The 24,080-nt window shown below is 42.7% G+C and overlaps 1 protein-coding gene across 4 annotated transcripts in view; it reads left to right on the forward strand.

Annotated features, from left to right (window-relative positions):
* Positions 1-5,370: 5,370 nt before the first annotated feature.
* myo9b (myosin IXb) overlaps positions 5,371-24,080 on the forward strand; it is a 79,364-nt gene continuing 60,654 nt past the window's right edge. For all 4 annotated transcript variants that reach the window (XM_036596148.1, XM_036596149.1, XM_036596150.1 and 1 more), the window contains exons 1-2: positions 5,371-5,721; positions 6,677-7,536. In XM_036596148.1, the coding sequence (XP_036452041.1) occupies positions 6,733-7,536 (804 nt within the window). In that variant the 5' untranslated portion in view covers positions 5,371-5,721; positions 6,677-6,732. The remainder of the gene's footprint in view (positions 5,722-6,676; positions 7,537-24,080) is intronic.

The following is a 24,080-nucleotide window of genomic DNA, read 5'->3' on the forward strand; positions in this document are numbered from 1 at the left end:
ATTTCATCTTCTGATTGGTTCATTTCCTCTGTTTGAGCTCCTGAAGCTTCTTTTCTAAATGAGACAAGCTCAGCCAATCAGATCACGGTGATGTCACAATGCACCGGAAAACACCTGACGTGTAAGAAAGACATGCCCTCAATGACATCACAGCAGCCGCTGTGACGTCACAATCGCCGACGTCTATAACACTCCGAACTCGGAGGTTTTGTTTCATTTCAAGTTCGACGCTTCAGCTGTTCATTTACATCAACTGACCGAGTGACATGACTGAACAGAGGAAGAAGGAGAAGAAGGAGAAGAAGGAGAGGGAGAAGAAGGAGAAGGGCCGAGTGGTGGTCCACCTCCTGTGCATGGCTCTCGTCCTGAGCTGCTACAGAGGTGGTGCTTCGGAACGTGAGGAGGACTACAGTAGAACCCTGCACAACCGGAACCGGACTTCACAAATGCTGAGACAGAAAAAGGAACCGAATAAATCATTCTTCAGGAGAGCCTTCGGACTGTTCGGCAAATCAGGAGCTGGAAAAAACTGAGAAAGGAAAGGACGCTACTGGACAAAATGACCACTCAGGTGTGAAAACTCAGGTGTGGACTGAGAAAGGAAACGACATTACTGGACGAAATGACCACACAGGTGTGAAAACTCAGGATACTGAACTCACTTCCTCTCCACGCAGCCAGCCGTCCACTAATGACCACAAGGGGGCGCCCATCAGCTCTGTTAAAAAGGAACAATGCAGTGACTTTCACAGCTGACCTGCCCCCAATTCCCGGACCGTCCACCCACAGCGACCTTCACGGCAGGGCCAGTTTGCTGGAACCATATAGAAGCCTTGTGGAGAAGCTGGACTGGACAGAACAGAGCTGGAACAAAGGCAAGAACCCAGCCGGCACTCCTGACCTGCATGAACCGACACCTGGACCGTCCCACCTCAGAGACCTGCAGGCCAGAACCATCACGCTTCCTACAGAGACAGAAGCCTCTGGCAGCGAGAAGCTGACCAAAGAGCGTGAGGACTCCAGCCCTGGCAGGAGGACGACCACTGACCACACTGACCACCTCCCAACTCCATCAAACGGGCATCTTCTGATCTTCAGTCTGTGTGTTTTACTTTTTTCTCAGTTCATTTCGTCCTTTCTGACCTGAGTCTTAAATAAACTAGAACACATGCACAAACAACTTACTGATTCTAGAACACAGGTATGTACAATGTAGTCTAGAACCAGTACAAACTGCTTAGCCTTTCTATAAAACAAGCACAAAAACATCCTCGGACACAAATTTGTATAATTTAGCTGTTCTAGAACACAAGTATGTATCACTGTATGTATGTATGAGGACTTCAGGAGGAAGAGAACCACGATCAGTCCCATTACCATGACGGGTCAGAACGTCCGGCTGGTAGACACCTACACATATCTGGGTGTCCTGCTTGACAACACACTGGACTGGAGGGCCGACACAGAGGCTGTATCCAGGAAGGGGGTGAGCAGACTCTACTTTCTGAGGAGGCTCAGGTCCTTTAATGTGTGAAGATGTTGGAGATCTTCTACCAGCCTGTTGGGGGCGCTGTGGTCTGTGCAGCGTCTGCTGGGGGGACAGCATCAGAGGGGGAGATGCAAAGAGGCTCAACAAACTGTCTTGGGATGATCGCTGGATGGTTTTGAGGTGGTGGTTGAAAGGAGGTCACTCAATAAACTCACTGCTATCCTGGACAACACATCACAACCCCTCCATGACCTGCTGGTCAGACAGTGGAGCCCCTTCAGCAACAGACTCATTCAGCTCTGCTGTAGTGAGGAACGGTCAGCGATCGCACTGTACAGAACCTCTTCACTGTGGACATCACTGTATACTGAGCCACTGACAGAACAGACTCACTGACCACCAACTGGACACTACATTACATCTCTCCACTCATATTACTATGCACTGCCACTCTGATTATACATTTATTCATATTCCATATTGCACTGTCACTTTGTTTATGCATCTATAAAGGTCATATTACACAACTGTTAACATTGTTTATCGTTTACAGTCAGTAGTCAGTAGTTCATTCACTGGAGGGGACGTGCAGCACTGCATTGTCCACTGCACAGTATTTATGCAATATACTTCTTATTTTTGTACTGCATAGTATTTTTATTGTTTTAGTATATTTTTTTATTTTATTTTATTCTATTATTTATCTTTACTTTCTATTTATTCATCTGTAAATACTGTAAGTCAAAACTTTGTACTGCGGCAATAGAAGAATTTCCCTCTGGGATCAATAAAGTGATTTATCTGTCTATCTGCCTATCTGTCTATCTATCTAGGCATGTCAGAACACAAGCACAAACAACTGATCTATTCTAGAACCCAAATTTGTGCAACTGAGTCTTGGGTTCACTACATGACATTTAAAGTCTCACAGTGGTGTTTGTAGATGTTTTTTGGGCGACTGAAATATTGAGGATCCACACTACTCAACCTTGAAGCTGCTGTTGAACCGAACGGAACTGAGCTCTCGCGTTCTCCTGTTAATAGGAGACGCAAGTAAACAAACGTGGAGCTGCTGCTGCTGTTTTCTCTGCGCTGAGACAGTAAAGAAGCAGATAAACATGTTTAAGTGGATTTAAAAATGTGATGAGTTTGGTATTTTAGAGAGCTGAGCAGCCGAGAGAGACTGGAGCTGGAGTGACAGACGGAATCAAATGTGTTTGTGGTGGGTGGCGGGTGTGTTGCTATTAGCCTGTTAGCAGTTAGCCACTCGTTTATGTAGTTTTACAACAGATGAAAACAGAAACCATAACCGGTCTCACGAGTCCGGACCAGTGCGGAACGGCCCAGTACGGCCCTGAGAACCATTTGGCTCGACAGTAGAAAAGCAGCCTGTTTCCTTTTTTCTGCAGCAAACGGGTTTTGGACAGCAGGACGCTAACATTACTGATACTGAGTGCTGATTGGTTGGCATTACTGATACTGGGTGCTGATTGGTTGGCATTACTGATACTGAGCGCTGATTGGTTGGCATTACTGATACTGAGTGCTGATTTGTTGGCATTACTGATATTGAGTGCTGATTGGTTGGCATTACTGATACTGAGCGCTGATTGGTTGGCATTACTGATTCTGGGCGCTGATTGGTTGGCATTACTGATACTGAGTGCTGATTGGTTGGCATTACTGATACTTAGTGCTGATTGGTTGGCATTACTGATACTAAGTGCTGATTGGTTAACAAATACTGCTACTGAGTGCTGATTGGTTAGCATTACTGCTACTGAGTGCTGATTGGTTGGTGAGCAGAGCAGCTCATTGGCTGTTCGCACTCATTGACGTCATAACTCGAGTTTAAAAACTCTTTTGTATTAAAAATGTTAAAGCATTTATAAACTATGATTTTGCTCAAATGAACCATATTAACCTATTGAGAAATCTGGGAAACACAGCAGTAATTCTCTTCTCTCTGACAATAGCTTGGTAACTGCTCATACAGCAGCGCCCCCGTGTGGTCAATCACAGACCTGCACATAATGCAACAACAGAGGGAAACACACAAAATGGCCGCAGAGACACACAGAAAAGCTATGATGACCAGCGTTTATAACACTTAGCAGTTCTAGAACACAAGTATGTACAAAACACACACATACAGGTTTGTAATTTCATAATCAGTATTATTTTATGTGAATTATTTATTTTGGTTGCTACTTTTTAGAATTGTCCATTTTCTTTCTCCTTCTTCATTTCAAAGCACGTTGAGTTTTAAATATATTAAAGATGCTGCAGGTGAGCACAGGTAACAACCTAACACAGGACACAGTTTAACATTGTTATAAAGGGTCAAGCAGCGTGAGCCTCTGACCACATCACCACATCTCCAAGCCGCTGCCTCCCACCAAAATCCAGAGTGATTGGTCAGCGATTTAAAGAGATCTGAGCCAAAGAGGGTTTTCAGAGCAGGTAAGTCATTTTTTTAACACAAGTGTTTTTCGATTACTGAGCTGTTTGTATGAATCACAAAACCCAACCTTATATCACTTTAATCTCCATCTTGGTTTCTACAGTGCAGCAGCGTTTAGAAGCAGCTGACAAGCTCACAACTGGTGCAGCTGGGCTTCAGTCCGGCCTCCACACTGCAGGGTTAGTTCTTACACAGCGTTACAGCTCAGACACCTTCAGTACACAAAGATGAATAAAGGACATTCAGTCTTTTAGTTCCACTTTACACAGATTTTAAGATGAAAAAGAGAAACAGAGACTTTTGCTTTATTAGAGTTTTAAATAAGTATATTAGTGAAATTGACATTATCAGCTGGTAAAGCTGCAGTTATTCAGAAACAATGTTCATATTTTACTGATTTTTTTATTTACTAGACTAAAATAAATCTGTCATTGTTTGACTCACAGTCTCACTTAGTGTTCATATATAATCAGATGTCTGTGTGTCTGTCAGTTGATCTGTCTGTCTGTCTTATTGATGATAATATATAATGCAGCATGGCTGGAAAATATATTTCTTACAACATAAAATCATATTGAATTAACTGTTTGCACTGATTGATCAGACTTTTCTAGCAGGTGTTAAACTGACCCTCTGTCTGTTACAGTGAACCCACCCATGGGCTAAACTGGAACACTGCACTTCCCTCATTTTGGGTGGAATTGTACTGAACGGTAGGCGCCGGAAACAAAGTTCAAGTGTTTGTAAAACGTGTGAGGTTGTGCCCCTCACTCCCATAATTCAGTGGTTGAGATGTAATCAGAGTGATTCAGAGTGGTTTGGTGTGAAATGGTTCAGATGTCTTTACAGTGGTGGTGATGGGAACCAGGGGTCGCCATGACTACAACACAGATATAGACATTTTATTTACTATCCAGAACCACCAGTGAACCTACACGAGTCTTCTGAGTTTATATGGAATGTTGATGATGGAAAATAGTGGAAAATCTGAAATAATAAGTTTTCTTTGGGGACTATTTTGCCTCACAGCGCCCTGCATGTATCCCTCCACCATGAATGGAGTTTAAGTTCTCTAAACTATCATAAAACAGTGTCTCAGTCATCAGGCAGTAAATTCATAACCATTTCATGTAGGAACTTTCTGTGAGGGAGCTTTTAGAGGTGGACGTCTGGTTCCTATCACCACCACTGTGAACAGTTCTGACTCTGTAAGTTTCTCTAGAACAGAACGTTTCACACCAAACCACTCTGTTTACATCTTAACCAGTTAATTATGCAGAAATTTTTAAAAATTGGTGGAGTTGCCCTTTAAGTTCATCATTATTATTAACTTTCGTTCTAAAACACGAGCCAATCAGTTGGAACACTTGTAGCCAATCCGAGCGCAGGAGGGCGGGGCCTGTCTGAATACGGGTGTGGAATGAAATGGGGTGTGGAGACAGGCGTCAGCGTTCTGGAGGCCGCGCTGAGCGAGGAAGTGACTCCGCGGCTGGAGAGCAGAGCTCAGAGCTGTAGACGCGCCGTCAGGACACGGTCGTGATTTCTCATCATTAGTGTGTTTTTTAGCTCTCACCTGTGGAGTGGACATCAGTGCCAGCGCGCGCTGGGTTAATCTGGGTCACAGGTGAGCGGCTTCTGCTGGTCAGGAGGAGCTTTTTGACGCACTTTGGTCGAGCAGGCTGGACGTGGCTGCTGAGAAGGTGTTGTTTTCTCTTTCCTGGTTGGATTGGGTGTCGAGCTGTGATGGAATGACAACGGATTGAAACAGGTGAGCCTGTTCACACAGCACTTACTGGTGGGGCTTGGCTCGTTTTTCACTCTTTTGTGAAGTTTTAAGGGTCAGTCTTGTGATTGGCAGCACCAAGGAAAGTCCCAGGGTGGACAGTTGGACAGGTGCAGGAAGTACACCTGAGTACAGGTGGGCTTTTCTATTCTCTACTAGTGGAAGCTGTGCTGTGCTGATTTGATTCAGTTGTATTCCAAGGAAAACAGTCCTGGTCTAGCCAGTAAAGGGGAAGTTTGGAGTTTTTTTAAAATATCTGCATAATTAAGTGGATGTGGTTCAGAGTCATTCAGAGTGGTTTGGTGTGAAACGCTCCGTTCTAGAGAAACTTACGGAGTCAGAACTGTTCACAGTGGTGGTGATAGGAACCAGACGTCCACCTCTAAAAGCTCCCTCACAGAAAGTTCCTACATAAAATGGTTATGAATTCACTGCCTGATGACTGAGACACTGTTTTATGATAGTTTAGAGATCTTAAACTCCATTCATGGTGGAGGGATACATGCAGGGCGCTGTGAGGCAAAATAGTCCCCAAAGAAAACTTATTATTTCAGATTTTCCACTATTTTCCATCATCAACATTCCATATAAACTCAGAAGACTCGTGTAGGTTCACTGGTGGTTCTGGATAGTAAATAAAATGTCTATATTTGTGTTGTAGTCATGGCGACCCCTGGTTCCTATCACCACCACTGTAAAGACATCTGAACCATTTCACACCAAACCACTCTGAGTCACTCTGTTTACACTCTCACACACTGAGTTATGCAGAAAAAGTTTGAGAAGTTGGCAGAATTCCCCTTCAATGCTGTGAATGCTGTGCTCAGGGGAGTTGGTGGGTGCAGCTTGGGAGTTCCTAGCGTTCCCGTTCGGACAAGCATGAACATGCAGCAGTTTTTCCTTCTCCTTCACTCTCTCCCTCCCTCTCTCCTCTGTCTAGGTGATCTGTGATGCCGTGTGTGGAGGCGAAGCTGCTGTGTGCCTGCAAGTGTTACAATGAGCTTCCCAGAAAGCAGAAAATTGGCCTACCTGGACGAGGCCACCTACGCTCTCCAGATATACCCGAGACTGTCCCTCAAAACGGCCCAGTGCTGCACCCTCAGGGTCCACAAGGAGGCCACTGCGGCCAGTGTCCTCCAGAATGCTGGGGTCACACTGGGCCTGGACATGTCCAAGACTTACCAGCTGGTGGAGGTCAGGGAGACTGGAGGGGAGGAGTGGGTCCTTCAAGCTAGCGACCGTCCGGTCGAGAGGGTGCTGCTTTGGCCGAGGAAGGTCCAAGACCAGCATCTGCAAATCCACGGGTATTATTTCGCCCTCCAGTCGGGCGTTCCCGATGGTCCGAGCCAGCCCGAGCACGCGCCGGCCGTCCGCAGCTTTCTGAAGCCCCAGTCTGAGGACTGTAACGATCTTTGCAGCCTGCCCGTGCTGACCGAGAAGAACATCCTGGAGACCCTTCAGCGCCGCTTCCTCAAGAACAAGATCTACACCTACGCCAATAACATCCTCATAGCCGTCAACCCCTTCAAATTCCTGCCCATCTACAACCCCAAGTACGTGGAGATGTACGAGAACCACACGCTGGGCAGGTTGGACCCGCACATCTTCGCCATTGCCGACGCCGCCTTCCGCGCCATGCTGAACAAGCGCCTCAACCAGTGCATCGTCATCTCCGGAGAAAGCGGCTCAGGGAAGACGCAGAGCACCAACTTCCTGATCCACTGCCTGACCGCCTTCAGCCGCAAGGGCTGCACCAGCGGCGTGGAGAGGACCATCCTGGGAGCCGGGCCGGTGCTGGAGGTAAAGACGCTGTTTATTCAGCACTTAAAGGGCCCATATCATGTTTACCCTAACCTTAGTGAAATTGGAGTTTGACCGCTCATTTGCTGGTATGTACGGTCCATAAGGAGCCCAGTTTAAGTTCATTGTTTTTGTGGTTTCACAAGGACTCATTTACATATATCTGCTAATTCAGCCAACGGTACACCCCCGTCCACTCACACTGAAGTTATAAGCAGTGTTTTAGCCTGGACTGCTTTTTTTAATGAGGCACAGCCAATCAGAACAGAGCTCATTTACATATATCAGTCTTAAATGCACAGTAACAAAAACAGGCTGTTTTTCTAAGGGATAAAGAGAGTCATGAAAATTAATTATGACCATTTCTGATGCCCAAAACGTTATAAGTGGAACAAAATAAACTATTTCCTGATGATAACCATTTCATGTAGTAACTTTCTGTGAGGGAGCTTTTAGAGGTGGACGTCTAGTTCCTATCACCACCACTGTGAACAGCTCTGACTCGGTAAGTTTCTCTAGAAGTTTCACACCAAACCACTCTGAGCGCCTCTGTTTACATCTTAACCACTTCATTATGCATAAATTAAAAAAAAAAGTTTCCATTTAATTTTTTCTTTTGGCTGTATCTGACTCAGGCAGTGCATCATGGGGCATTTAGTATCCCCTACTGGGAAATGGTGAACAAACAAAAAAGGGACTGGCTTGGGGTTTCTTGGGAACTGGTGGAAATTGAATTTTGGATTCTTGGGTGATTCAGTGAGGAAGTAAAATACCAACCTTGTAGTACCTTGGGTAGTACCTTAGGCCTCGGGTTATCACAGTACCAGAATTTATATTTTATTACTGAAGTGCAGTACCATAGTGTTTGATACCAAACAATACAATGGCAAAAAAATCAGAAAGGTATTAAAATTCTCCCTAAAATTCAGTCTCTTTTTTATCAATACAAGCCCCCCCAGTTTTAAAGACCCTGTATCCTATATTTTTCTTGCATTTATTTTAATTTTTTACTTTACCATTTTCCATTTGTTGCATTGATCCCTTGGAATTAAACAAGACATTTTCTGTTACTGTGCCTTTAAATGTATTGCTCTTCATTCAAAAACTAGCCCTGGCTTAAATGCTCCTTATAACTTCAGTGTGAATAAGGGGTGCTAAACTGCTTGTAGGCTGACTATATATATGTAAATGTGTTATTTTTTTAATGAAAAAACAAAAACCAAGCTGGTTTATTGATAGCAGTTACAGTATTGTGTAAGCTGCATGTCTGAATCATTGCATTAAAACTGTTATCTTTGAAAAATGAAACTACATAAGTTGGTCTTTTTTAAGCGACTGAATGGTTTGAGGCGACCGTGTGGTGATTTTATCGTGGTTTTTAACACGTCCTTGTCCACTTGGCCTCATTTCTCCTCGATGGTCAGCAGTGGCAGGCCCACTGGTTTCAGCAGCAACCTGACAAAGCTGTTTATTAACCACAGCAGAAAAATATGTTGAAATGCTTAACATTTCAAAACTATAACATTTGATTTGCTGGGCTTTAGGTTGCAAAACTGCTGTATCTGTTGTTTACGACTGCTTCATCACTTTCCTCTGCTAGCTGGCTAGTTAGCATGCTAATGGCTACATGGCTCACAACAACAACAGAGGCTCTCCGCCGGGGGGGAATTTCACAAAGCAGGATTTCTCAGTTTAGCCAGATAACTTGAGTCTAAAATCAGGCCTGTCCCATAGCAAAAGAGCAGAGGGGCATTCCTATTGGACAGTCCTCATCTTTGGGCTTAAGTTATCTGGCTAACTCCTGCTCTATGAAATACCCCCCAAGTTTACAGCCAGACAACCCTGCTGAAAAATAGAAATAGAAACCATTAAATGTTTCTGTTAGTTTTAAAAAATATCTTCTGGCTTTTTTAATGGGTTGATATCACAGTGTAAAGGATCCTAATGCTTCAACAGGTGACCATTGGCTGGTTCTAAGTGGATTAGATGGTTTCCTAATGGGATCTAAAGGTGATCCACAGGAATCCAGTCATCTCTTCTGGAAACCATTTAGCCAATTCCCACTACAAGGCAAAACTATAGGTTTTAATCCCAATGGTTTCAAATGGTCCTTTTTCAGCAGGGAAAGCTACTCACAGATGTGTTTTATGCTCAAAGTCCTCAGAAAATGTTTTACACTGAAAAGTTTACACGACTAGCCGATTAGTTTATCAATGTAGTTTATCACAACGATAAAAAATCGTCGTATTGTCCACCCCTAGGTGTGGCTCAAGTCCGAGTGGTGAGTCAAAGTGGACGAGAACACGCTAAAAGAATTGAACCAGGCTAGTCTTTTAGCTGGACAGACAGGTGCTAATGCTATGCTATCTCAGCTAATGTCACTAGCCTGGTCTATTTTTTACCTCATATCTTTTAGCTCAGTAGCAGCGACCTTGTGAAGGGGTGGTGAACTGACACCAAATGTGGTAAATGATGTATTAATTTAATGAGACTGAACTTTTAACAAGTAGAGTGTGAAAATGAACGTGGTGTTTATCGGCGCTCTCACACATTCGGTGTAGTTTAGCAGCATTTTGTACCACATCTGCTACATGCAGTGATCTTTAGCCATGCAGTTAGCACCATGCTAATTGTTGGGGTACAAGTATTCATTATGTGTTAGCTGCGTTAGCCTCGTAGCTTCAGTGCTAAAACTACAGAAGCAAACTTCAGACACCAAAAATATCTTGACTGATTTGGTTGCTTTAAGAAATTAGCTTTCTGTACACTGATAGAAATAAAGGTTCTGTTCAGGTACATTTTCATTTGTCAACGTACAAACAGTGTAAATGTTCCCTCAAAGCTCCAAAAGTGGTTTTAAGGTCTGATTGTGAACCTTAAATAAGTGTTTCCAGGTGAAAAGTTCGTATTTGTACCTTTTCATAACCGAATGTTTTAAACAGAACAGTAAAATAAAAGCCTGGAGACGAGATGGGGTGTGTGGAGTCAGTACAGCTTAGAACATATCATTTCAGTGGATTATGGTTCAGTTATGTTCCCTGACTAAAGGTACTGAGATGGATCCTTGAGGGTTCCACCCCAGTGACGAGAGGGGAACCACCCCAGAGACAGTTTAGTAGGTTACTTTTCTTTCTGAGTGTAAGCGTAGAGCTTTCTGTAGTAGAGCGGGTGAATGTTGTGTGTTTTGATGCAGTAAAGCGAACTGAAGCCAAAACTGTGCTGGAAAATGGTGTGAAAAACAAATATGGACTTGCTTAGAGTTCTTTGGGGACCACTTTTATTAAACTCGGCTGTTGAGGTTTGGTGTGCACAGCAAAAAATGGTGTCTTATCAAGTGAAATGATCTAAAATCTAGTCAATATGTCTAATATTTATCATTTTGACGTGGTTGTAGGGAATATTATAAGATTATTTAACTTTTTGTAGACATTTTATGAAGTAAAATGATCTCACAGTACAGATAAGTTTACTTGTTAGCCTGTTTCCTAAAACAAGCAAAATCATCTGTAAACATGGTGAGATCATTTCACTTGATGATAAAATGACTTAAAACTAGTCAAAAATGGCTAGAAATAGGTTAAATAAGCTTACAACACTCTCAACCAGAGAAATAGTAGCCATGTAGACTAGATTTAAGACAGTTTCACATGCCAAGATGTCATTTTTTGCTGTGCATGAATGCAGAACTCTGTGGTTTCAGGTTTGAACCTCTAGAAACAGATGCTGGTGGAAAAGTCTGAGCTTTAAATGGCGTTTTGTTCCATTTGACTGGGTTTCAATGTTCATGGAGTGCTTTGTTATCCAAGCCAGGCCTTCATGATTGTTCTGAACTTGAGGGCATTTTGATATTTTCTCAGTTTCTGATGATTCACTGATCTGAGGTTTGTTGTTTTCATTTCTGCATCACGATTTCCTGATGGGCTTTTGCAAAGTGGAAATAATGACTGCTGAACAGGAAGCAGAGCTGAAGTACAGCTTCTCGCGGTCGTTTCACACACTCTACGTTTGTGTCACTTTCGCACTAGGCTCGATAACATCACCACAGACGATACGCTTCCTACCTTGGTCACTTCCGTACGTACAGTATGCACATAAACGATTGAACACGCATGGCTGGTTGTGTGTTCTTTACCGTCCTAAAGGCGTTTTATTCTAAAGGCCTGAATGTTTATGTGCTTGAAATCAGTTTCTGAGGTCAGTAAACACAGATCAGCCCTAAGATCACAGCCAAATCCTTGTTTTTACACTCACTGTCCACTTGATCAGCTCCACTGACCACATAGTTTCACTCTGTAATTCTAAAGTTACAGACTGTAGTCCATCTGTTTCTCTGCTACCCTGTTCTTCAGTGGTCAGGACCCCCATGGACCCTTACAGAGCAGGTACTATTTGGGTGGTGGATCATTCTCAGCACTGCAGTAACACTGACTGGTGGTGGTGTGTTAGTGTGTGTTGTGCTGGTACGAGTGGATCAGACACAGCAGTGCTGCTGGAGTTTTTAAACACTGTGTCCACTCACTGTCCACTCTATTAGACACTCCTACCTTGTCAGTCCACCTTGTAGATGTAAAGTCAGAGACGATAGCTCATCTGCTGCTGCACAGTTTGTGTTGGTCATCCTCTAGTCCTTCATCAGGACGCTGCCCACAGGACGCTGTTGGCTGGACGTTCTTTGGTTCTCAGTCCAGCAGCGACACTGAGGTGTTTGAAGAGTCCAGCAGCACTGCTGTGTCTGATCCACTCATTATGAGGTTACGAGGAAAACATGCCTGGTTTATTCCTCATGCGAGCTAATTAGCTGAGTTTAGTCAATGTCATTAATTAGCCACTGTTAGCCTGTGTTAACCACAGTTTGCTAATTAGCCTGTTGTAACAAATGTAATTAATAAGCCAACATCCGCTAATCAGCTAGCATTAGCCAAATAGCCAATGTTAGCCAATGAAGTCTGTTAGCTGATATCAGCCGATTGTTTGCTAATTAGCTGATGGTAGCCACTCTTAACCAGTTAGCTGACTTTTTTGCTGATGCTAGCCGATACAGTTAAGAGCCAGTGTTAACATGTTAGCTAATTAGCTGATTTTAGCCACTGCAGTTAATTAGCTGATTTTAGCCGATGCTAGCTAATTAGCCGATGGTAGCCATGGCAATGCGGTGCGGTTGAGTAGTCCGTGTTGGCTAATTAATATAATATATAATCAATATAAGTGTTAGCCAAATTAGCTGATTTCAGCCAGTGTAAGTTGATTAGTCAGTATTAACCAGTGTTAGTTAGTTAGCTGATTTAGGCCAATGTTAGCTATAACTGATATTTGCAAATATTAGCTAATTAGCTCATGTTAGCCAGTGTTAGCCAATTAGCCAGTGTTAGCTTATTTTAGCCAAATGCAACTGTGTGTCAGGTGACATGGACAGAATTTGGAAATTGGCGTTTTTGCTCCAAGATAATTCTGCTGCCATATGATTAAAATAATAATAATAAGATGAAGAAACAGAGTAAGAAGAAGACAAAGTGGTAATAATAATAATAATAATAATAATAATAATAACCACACTTCTGCGTAGGCTTGGTAATGATCTGATTTGTTGGATCAGGTATGTTAAAGCAGAAAGAGCGCTAAAGTGGTCAGTACAGCAGTGCTCCAGGATATGAGCTGGGAACCAGTTCAGCCTCCATTAGTGTTGCATGTTGGTCATGCTCCCTTAAGCATTGTTAATGTTGGGTCCAGAAACCAGGGGAGGTCCCCGCTCCACTTCCTCTCCCAGGAAAGTGAGGGGCTCCACTGAGAAAGCCTTCTCTATAAATAGAGTCTGTGCCGGTCAGACGGGTGGTGGAACGGGCCGAGCTGTGGAGATGATGGTGGAAGCTCTTGCATGTTTCTCTGATGAAGTAATCCATTGTGGTGATTAACAGACGGAGAATGGACTGCTGGGGGAGATTCATGCGCCACTGAGCCAGCAGCTGTGTGTAGTTCTGCATATCAGAAAGCATCAGAAATTCTGGGTTTAGGGTCAGTCGGTGTTGTGTTCCTCTTTTTGGGCAGAAAATTACAGCTATTAATAAATAACTGCAGCTGTGAGCTTTTCTCAGCGCAGCTCTCTGGTGAAATCATTTAATGCTCTTTTGAATCAGGTTTTAATTAGCTCAGTTTATTACGACCCGTCTTGCCCTGACGAGTCATTCTTCCATACGGTCTGATGAATAAGTGCCAGGTGTGCTTGTGGATGGTTCAGTCGGCCCGGTGGTCTTCTGTGATTGGATGCTTTCGGTTTGGTCTGAGGGTGGTGCGCTGTAACAGCCCTCAGGCCAAGTTTGGTTTATAATGAGGCTGCACTGATATCAGTACAGTAAAACACTATCCTGTGCTCCTGAGTGTGGAGGGGGCGGGGCTTATGCTATGGACTAGACCTGCCAAAATTTGACATTTAAATACTCATCAAATTAATTTTAAAAATCACATTTCAATGTGGAACATATCCATTCCAATTACAGCTTGACATATCTGACATAATTAGTCAGAGTAGTTAATAAGCCAACATTAGCTAATTGTTAGTTAATTAGCTATTTTTCCCTAATGGTTAATGAGCCAAGCCTGTCCAGGCTGTGTCCTGCCTTCCGCCCAATGACTGCTGGGATAAACTCCGGCTCCCCCTGCGACCCAGAAGGATAAGCGGTTTCAGAAAGTGTGTGTGTGTGTGTGTGTGTGTGTGTGTGTGTGTGTGTGTGTGTGGTTAATAAGCCAGTGTTTGTTAACTGGTAGATAATTAACAAATGTTAGCTAATTAGCTGATTTTAGTCAATCTAGTTAGTACTCCAGTGTTAGCTAATTAACCAGTGTTGGGTAATTGTCAGCTGATTGTCCAGTGTTAGCTAGTGCTAGCTAATTAGGTGATTTTAGCCAACGCCGATATTAACCAATGTTAGCTAACTAACTGATATAACACTGGCTAACTGGTTCATATGTTTGTTGATTGAAGTCCAAAAGTACCAAAAAGGTTTAAAGTGGCATAAAGTTGATGTAAGTAATGAAAAATGAATTATTTGAGTTTAAGGTACACACTTAGAAAAGATGGTTCTTCAAGAACCTATATAGAATCATGAGTTTTATGTAGAACCATTTCATGCTTAAAGGGTTCTTTGCTTGGTGAAATGGTTCTTTTTAAAAATGGTTCTGTACAGCACCAAATTAGGTTACAAGCTTTATATCATAACAATAGCAGAACCCTTTTTGGTGCGATTTTCAAAAACACTCTCCATAGAACCATATACAACACGTTTTCCATCAGTCGGAGGAACGATTTCACCATGCAGAGAACCGTTAAGCATGAACTGGTTCTATATAAAACTAGGATTCTAAATAGAAATGTGTTAGTGTGTGTTGTGCTGGTCTGAGTGGATCAGACACAGCAGTGCTGCTGGAGTTAAACACTGCTGGGAGTGTCACTGCTGGACTGAGAATAGTCCACCAACCAAAAATATCCAGCCAACAGCGTCCTGTGGGCAGCGTCCTGTGACCACTGATGAAGGACACAAACTGTGCAGCAGCAGATGAGCTATCCTCTCTGACTTTACATCTACAAGGTGGACTGACGAGTGTCTAATAGAGTGGACAGTGAGTGGACACAGTGTTTAAAACTCCAGCAGTACTGCTGTGTCTGATCCACTCAGACCAGCACAACACACATTAACACACCACCACCACGTCAGTGTTACTGCAGTGCTGAGAATGATCCACCACCCAAATAGTACCTGCTCTGTGGGGGTCCATGGGGGTCCTGACCACTGAAGAACAGGGTAACAGAGTATGCAGAGAAACAGATGGACTACAGTCTGTCACTGTAGAACTACAGAGTGAAACTATACGGTCAGTGGAGCTGATAAACTGGACACTGAGTGTAAAATTAACGTAGGTGGTTTTAATGTTGTGACTGATTGATGTATATCCAAATTAAATATACCAAAACAATACAGAGTCTAACCTCCATGGTCACACCCGAGTCTCTCTCCCCGTCTCTGAATCAACAGAATCACATCAGACAGAATCAAATCTCAACCTCGGACTCAAAAGTCAAACCAAACCTGGACCTGCGTGTTGTTACAGCTCTTGTTTATAAACCGCAGGAGGTGGGACTTCAGCGCTGTGACTCTTTCCTGCCGCCTGTGAGTTCTCAGGTAGAAATGTGCCAGCAGTCTTTATCTGGAACAGGTCAAACGGGTTCTCAGGATTCCCCAACGGCCTTCTGTTTCATCTGCCGTGCCCCAGAACCTCTCAGACCTGCTGCGCTGCCTTCGAAAACAGAAAATGGCCCCAGAGTAAAGGAAAGTTTAGTAACTGTGCTCTGAAATTAGATTGGTAAATGGTTTGGTGAGTCAGTGAAGAGCTAAATGTAGCCGCCTTGCAGCATCACATAAGCTTATGATTGCATTACTAGGGCTGGAATTCAGGGAAGAGACAGATTTACATAGTTTTCCTCTTAGCCGTTAGCGTTGAGCAAACAGTGATGCACTAAATCTATAAAAAGGTTTTTATCAAGAGCAGCACGTCACATGGTGTCAGAAACCACAGAATCGAGTCTGTTAGAGGTACTGAACAAGGCGACCAAGGAAACCTCAGACACCAAACATTCTGATTTGATCGATTATATTGGTGGGGGGGGGGGTTGTACATTGGATAATATTATAATTATTATTATTATTGGGTCATCCTACAGAAACGTCCACTTCTCTATCTCTCCATAAGAGTCACTGGTGTTACTGATCCTCACTGGTGTTCCACATAATAAAGGAACACCAGAGACATTTTTAATGAACAATGCATTTTACTAAATAACTGCTACGGAGTATCAAACCTCATGTTGTCAATCATGGAATATCCACTAAAATATGGAATTTAATCCATTTGTGTTCTATTTTTTCACAACTACCTCAGAATAAAGTCGGTCACACCAGTGACTTCAGCTAAAAGCTTCATATGAAATCATGAGCTAAATGAGAAAATCTCTGATAACTGAAAGACACAGTGGACTCACCATGAGCTTTTCTTCATAGATCCTCAGAAAACAGGTAAGAGGAAGTCGAGTGATGTCATCAGTGAGACTTTTATTTCAAAATAAGAGATTTTTTGTTACGCGGTAACACCAGTGACACGACTCCTGGGGACGACAACTTTCATTATATATTTTATAATATTTATTTGGCATTTAATTCATATATTCCATAGTCATTTATAGATTATTGCAGTCAAAATTGCAGAAAAACTGGTTTTTACCTCAAAATCTGGCCTCAGCCTTTACACACGACTGTGGGGACGAGCTCTTCTGTGGTGTTTGGAATTCTATATGATTGATTTAAAAACCAATATTGCTAAATTGAGGCTTAAGAAGGTGTAACTGTTAAAATCACTTACTGTTTTATTTTAAAATATAAATAAATTGTAACCCTAACATGTTTTTCAAGTGTAATATATCTGTAAACGCTACGGACACAAAAATGGACGTTTCTGTAGAATGACCCTATTATTATCACTATTTTGTGAACTATTACTGTAAGAAATTAGCCCCTCAAATTATTTTCTTAAAGGCCGACATGTTAAAACATGGCTCTCTGCCTTTTAATGCACTGTTCTCCAATAATACTGTGATTTCTCAGTGCTGTAGTTGTGTTTATTTGATGCATAGAAAATGTGATCTAGGAAAACTGGAAATTCAGCGAAACATTATTTTTTGGCCAATTCTTAACCAATTCAAGTCTTCATTTCCTTTTTATTGCTGCTGTTTTACTTTTCTGCAGTTAGCCGTAAATCCGTTCTTGAACTCTTATGGATACGTAATCAGAATTAGTTGGAATGCACATGTCTGGTACATAGATATACATACCTAGATGCCACGTTGGGTCCAGCCCGGCATGTCAACCGCGCCGGCGTTTTAGGGCAGTCAACATCACTGCTGGACTGCATTCAGTACCATTACAGAGCGGCAGTTTAAGAAAGATACTGTCCGAAATTACACTATTCCACGAATATCACACTCAGAAAGTGGGACAGGATTATATAACGGAGGGAATGCAGTGATCCACACTCATGTCTGTGTGGTGTTTGTGTAGATATGGCCGTGTGGTTAATGAGGCACAGAGAACCTGTTGATGTGATTGTTTTTTCTCTGGTTTTATATGAAGCTTATTTCATTTAATAGTCTATTCAGGATCTTAACTTTATGTAGTAGTTATTTATTTACAGTGATGGTTAAAGCTTTGTAGCTACATAAGTTATAGCATTCCTTAATCCGTGTAGATATTCATAATAAATTAACATTAGAAACTTTTTACAAGAAGTCAGCTTTTTATTTGCCAGCACCTTGTTCGAATCTTCCCGTTCCACCTTAAATGGTGCAGCTTCAGGCACCAGAAAGTGACTGCAGCACTTAAGCATTTAAGGTGGAACAGGAAAAGTCAAACAAGACGCTGCCGATTAGGAAACTTCAGCTCCGTCCTTCTTACTGTGTTTTGGGGTTTATTTTATTTTTATGTATTAAGATTAGAAGTGATTCACACATTGATGGATTTGCTGATGGTGTGTGATTCTGTTTCTCGCGCTAAACCCAGTTATTAAAGAAATAAAGCTACCGAGAGCAGATCCGTGCAGCCTGGATTAATCTGTGTCTGAGGATTATAACAGAACAGATTCGGTGAAAATCGGTTGAGTAATAAGGAAGTCGAGGCTGATTTAATCCTGAGACTCTTCGTCTCTCAATACAAGTCAATTTGTTCACAAGCGGATCTCGACCTCTCCAACATGGCGGACGCGCAGATGTATCACCTCACATAGAGAACAACAGACAACGTGGCGTCTAGGGTTAGGTATATATATCTGTGGTCTAATTGCAGCCCCTCCCAAAAAATGCTAATAATGCTAATGCTAATAATGCTACATACATGCTACTAGCATGCTAACACTCCTGCTCACTGAGATGACGTTGCATGAAAGCAAGTCTGCTATTAAATCAATATTATATTCAGGGATGCGGGAAGGTTGAGGGTGCTGAAACTGTAAGCAGCGTCTGCGTGACGTGAACTGTTGACGTTTTTCTCCATCTGAATTGTTTTGATAATTTACATCAAACAGACTGTGTCTTACTGCACTCTGAGGCGAGGCAGGACAATATATAAATATAACTGACATATCAGGCCACTGACACACTTCCTCTCTCTGCTCTCTCATTCTGGACGAACTGTATGCAAATTAACTGAGTGTTGACCAATCAGACCGCTCATATGTGACATGGTAACAGATTGTGTCGCACTTACAGCCCACAGATTTAACACAGGAAAGCGCACTGAGCGCGAGAAACAACGGCTGATATTATTAGTTATTATTAGTTTAAGAACATTATTAAAAGCTGCTCTGGGGTTCAGAACTGGCCTCTTATCTCTATACATTCCATCTTTAATCCTCAAACTGCGTGTGTTTTAGCGTTGCGCCCCCATGTGGCCTGCTGTTGGCGAGGGAAGCGATTCGGCTAATGAAAATACAGCATTAATTTAAATGCTTTATATAGAAAAATACAAACTCTGATCTAAGACCAGCACACACGAGTCTTTGCTGCGCTCAAGGTCAGATTTCTGTATTATTATTATTATTATTATTATTATTGTTCTTAGCAGTTGTAGTCCTGAAATGTGGGGGTGCTGCAGCCCCCTCAGCCCACCTGCTTACCGCATCCCTAAATACATCAATCAGGCATAATATTATGACCACCTCCTTGTTTCTGCGCTCATTGTCCATTTTATCAGCTCCACTTACTATATAGGTGCACTTTGTAGTTCTACAGTTACAGACTGTAGTCCGTCTGTTTCTCTGATACTTTGTTAGCCCCCTTTTACCCTGTTCTTCAGTGGTCAGGACCCCCATGGACCCTCACAGAGCAGGTACTATTTGGGTGGTGGATCATTCTCAGCACTGCAGTAACACTGACGTGGTGGTGGCGTGTTAGTGTGTGTTGTGCTGGTACGAGTGGAACATTGTGTCCACTCACTGTCCACTCTATTAGACACTCCTACCTTGTCAGTCCACCTTGTAGATGTAAAGTCAGAGACGATAGCTCATCTGCTGCTGCACAGTTTGTGTTGGTCATCCTCTAGTCCTTCATCAGTGGTCACAGGACGCTGCCCACAGGACGCTGTTGGCTGGATATTTTTGGTTGGTGGACCGTTCTCAGTCTGTTCTCAGATGTTTAAAAACTCCAGCAGCACAGCTGCGTCTGATCCACTCAGACCAGCACAACACACACTAACACACCACCACCACGTCAGTGTTACTGCAGTGCTGAGAATGATCCACCACCCAAATAGTACCTGCTCTGTGAGGGTCCGTGAGGGTCCTGACCACTGAGGAACAGGGTAACAGAGAAACAGATGGACTACAGTCTGTAACTGTAGAACTACAGAGTGAAACTATACGGTCAGTGGAGCTGATAAAATGGACAGTGAGTGTGGTCATAATGTTATGCCTGATCGGTGTGTATACAAACAGCAGCCTAAAGCACGTCAAATCCTCTGAAATACCATATTTGGTGATGTCTGCTGGTTTGAGTGCGCTGTTCTGTTGATGATGTCCGTCCAATGTGCAACACTGTTGGCATGAATTTAGCATGTATATGTAGCAATATTAGCATTCTGACTGCTGAGCATGCTTGCAATTCAAATCATGCAGTGAAATATAGGGAGAAAATGTACTCTGGGATTTGCTGGTTCACCACAGAGATTGAGCTAATTGTTTTTTTTTCATATCCATTGAGAAAACTGGCTCAGACAGGGCTCTTCCCTGAAATCGACAACGCAGAGTCGGCTTATCGTAACCCTGCTTGGGTAACGAAACTGATTCCATGGCTGGATGTCACCAGTTCGCTTAGAAGCCAGTTGAGCTTTGGCTTTTTGGCCAAGGGAAACCCCACAGTGCCCTTCGCTGCCTTCTGTGGAAGAAGAGGGGAAGTGTGCGCCTGCTGAAGCTTGCATTGTGTTACTGCATTATGTAGCAGGAAGTTTCTTTCATCGGAGGCACATTCTGAGCATTGTGCTCCCATCTGCACTGCATTTTTTGCTTTTTTGGGGACTGTCGAGCCTCTGGGCTCAAACTGAAAACACTTGTTCCTTCTTGCCTGGTTTTAAAGTGAAAATCTAACCCATGTAATTTCCCCCCTTCTCCTGAATGTAGACATGCCAAGCACTGCAGTTTTGAGGCTCATGTAGGTTATTAGCATCCTTACTAATTAGCATGGTGCTAACTGCGGGCCCAAATCATCCCACGCTCACCTCAAACCGTGTGGAGGTGTTCAGTATCTCTAATAGACTTGACTGTGTGGTTTCTGACACTGTGTGACTCGCTGTTATCGGTAAACATGAGCGAAAGTACAGAAAAAAATTTAGGCTGCTGTTGTTTTTAGCTATGCAAATGTATTTTTTCCCCCGTTTTTATGTCTATTTTTGGTCTATTTTGTAGACGAAAGTAACAATTTAATGTCAAACAGATTGAGGCAAATCTATTATGTGGTTTCTGACACTGTGTGACTCACTGAAATCAGTAAACATGAGCAAATATACGGACAAAAATTAGGCCGCAAGACGGCTGCAGGTTTTATCTATGCTGATGTACTTTTGTCCATTTTTGTGTCTATTTTTGGTCCATTTTTGAAGACAGAAGTAACAATTCGGTGCCATACGGATTGAATTATGTGATGATTTTGGCATGCAGTTACCAGCCCTACAGAAAATAAATGTTATATTTCCCTGTAACACTAATCCAGGTAGATCTAGTCCCAGTTTCTGTACTTTATAAATATTTATATATTAGCATTGGCAGATATGTAAATGAAGAATATTGGCATCAGGCCAAAATTCCCATATCAGTACATCGTTACTAGCAAACAGTGGACGCTTCTGTCTCACCAGTTACCATGGTGATAGAGGCGGGCGATTATGGCAATAAATGTAATATCAGAAGACTACAAGACGTTTTCATGTTACACAATATTTATTTTTCCTGACTTTTAATAAGCTGGAACAGACAAAGTAGTGACACATTTAAAAAAGAAAAAACTGTCAAAAACCGAATGCATTCTTCTTACACACGACGCTGCACTAAGTCTAATCAAACAGGACTAATCTTGATCTCTTTTGCGTGTTTTTAAGTACTGACAAGATCCTCTATATAGTCAGAAACGTAATTTATCTGAATGATGATAAATATTATCATACTGCCCAGCTGTATCTCTTGTAGACTTGCCTATGTGGGAGTATTTCGAGTACATTTGGGGGGAAAGGTGAAAAATTCCTTCCTTTTCTGGGTTGCCAGATATTTTGACCTGTTATCTGATTCTGCGTCTGAAGGAGAATGCGAGTGGGTGGTTACAGTTTGTGGATGTGTTGTTTTTTTTTTTTTGGCTAGTGCGCTTACGGGCTCGGCCGTCTCAGGAAGCTTTAATTTCTCGGTTAGCGGGACAGTTAAAGCCCCGAAAGTGAGGATTGTTCAGAAGGAATGTTCCTCCGAGTGGCCTGTCTTTATATGAAACACCTGAGTTTTTTCTTCTAAGAAACGAAAGTGATTTCTGAATGAGGTGACGCACACCTGCCTACCTGAGCCCTCCATTAGCAGAAACGTGCTGTTACCTGGTGAATTGGCTCACGTTCTGAGCTCAGAGGTTTATTTTCGGATGGCGATGGAGTTCTGCGCGGTGGATGGGCCTGGTTTGTGTTTAAAGGTGCAGGTGACGGGTCCTCTGGGTTTACGTGAAGGGTGTTGGCTGCTTCTGAATACCACAGCAAGCACAAACACGCTGCAGCCTGCTTACTCACGCCACGCTCGCTGATATGAACGTGCACAGTGTGCAGCTGCCATGGCTGAAACATTTCTCTTATTCAGTATCTCATACCATCTACCATCCAGCCTGACTCTGCTTTACCAAACCTTCAGCTGCTGAAACAATCTCGGTTAGAATCTGAAAGGTCTGCCGAAAAATGTTGCCACAGAGACTGAGAGGCTGTGAAGTTATTTCCTTGATCTGTTTATGCCTTTAGCCTCAGAGTCCTGCATGAATGCAATACTGGCTGTCAAATACAGAAATAATGTTGGCTCTTTCATTTGAGAGATTTTTTGCATTTTTCTGTTTCCTCTGTGGGATTTAAGTTGGGCAGGACTGAGTTGGAAGAGGATGTAGGCCTGTGATGGTGCTAGAAGCCTCTTATCCAGGTAGAATTGGATAAAATAACTGCAACTTTACTGGCAACTCATATATTTAACACATGAAGTGTCTAAAAAATGTGAATCACGCTGATCACATGTGACGCCATATATGATCACACGTTTTTCCACTCGTGGTTGCATGTTTTTTCAAGTGTTATTGCACAATTTTCACGTGATAAAACATTTTCCAACATATGACCACCTGCTTTTTCCACATATGCTCACGTACCCCCCCTCCCCCACCACCCCACATATGATCACATGTTTTTTCCCCACAAAACCACACATAGAGAAGCCATACTGATTAAACGAAAGCTGGAACCTTTGTGGCCAAAGAGATATTTGGGGGGAAAAAAGGAGCAGCATCTGATGAGAGGAACTCCGTGCTAGGTGTTAAGCATGGGGTGGATCTGTTATGCTTTGGGGTTGTGTGGCATCTAGTGGCACAGGAAATGTCCTGAAATCCTGGAAGCAAACGTCCCACAGTCAGTAAAGAAACTGAAACTGAAAAGAGGTTAGATGCTATGACATTAGCCACGTTTACATTCAGCCTGATAATCCGTTAATAATCCAACTAATAGCTCAATCTGAATATAATACGTCCATGGATACATTCGGAATACAATTGAACGAGGTGGGTGATCCTGTAAATAATCCGTTAAATAGAAGAATAATATCCGCGTAAACGCCTGTATCTGATTACATTCCCTATCAGAAAGTTTAAGTCCGTTCTGATCATGTTCGTCGCGTCATAGTGAAAGTTTATACCGTTCAACATGGCGGAGCAGAAACTGGTCTGCAGAGGAGACGAAGTTTATGCTCTGATCTTTAAAAGACGACGGTGGGACGGACGTCCAGCTTATGTGTCTCAGAACACGACGTCTTCCTCTCGGCCTTCTTTAATAAGGACATGTGAAGGACGTTTTCCTGAGTCTGACATCATTTTAAAGCAGTTAAAAACACAAGCGCTGCTCACTGCTGCTCATCTCACTCTGACTGGACTCACGTGATGCTGGTTGTCATGGTAACATCTACACTAAGCGGTTCTCTATGCGTCATTTTGGATCTGATTACTTGTAGTGAACATGTAAACGGAGATTTTCTTCAGGTTGTTGAGTAGAGCAAGAATAAACACCTCAGTCTTCATCTAGAATCAGAATGACTTCAGTCGGATTGGCAAAAATCTTTGCATGTAAACACAGACAACGATCCAAAACAGACATCAAAATCAGCCTTGAGCTGCTTCTAGAAATGAACGATGAAGGTTTTGGAGTAGGTTTTCACTGTAGCCAGATGTTGATAGTTACATCCAG

The sequence above is a fragment of the Colossoma macropomum genome, unplaced genomic scaffold (genome assembly GCF_904425465.1).
Source record: "Colossoma macropomum unplaced genomic scaffold, Colossoma_macropomum, whole genome shotgun sequence".
Classification (NCBI taxonomy): domain Eukaryota; kingdom Metazoa; phylum Chordata; class Actinopteri; order Characiformes; family Serrasalmidae; genus Colossoma; species Colossoma macropomum.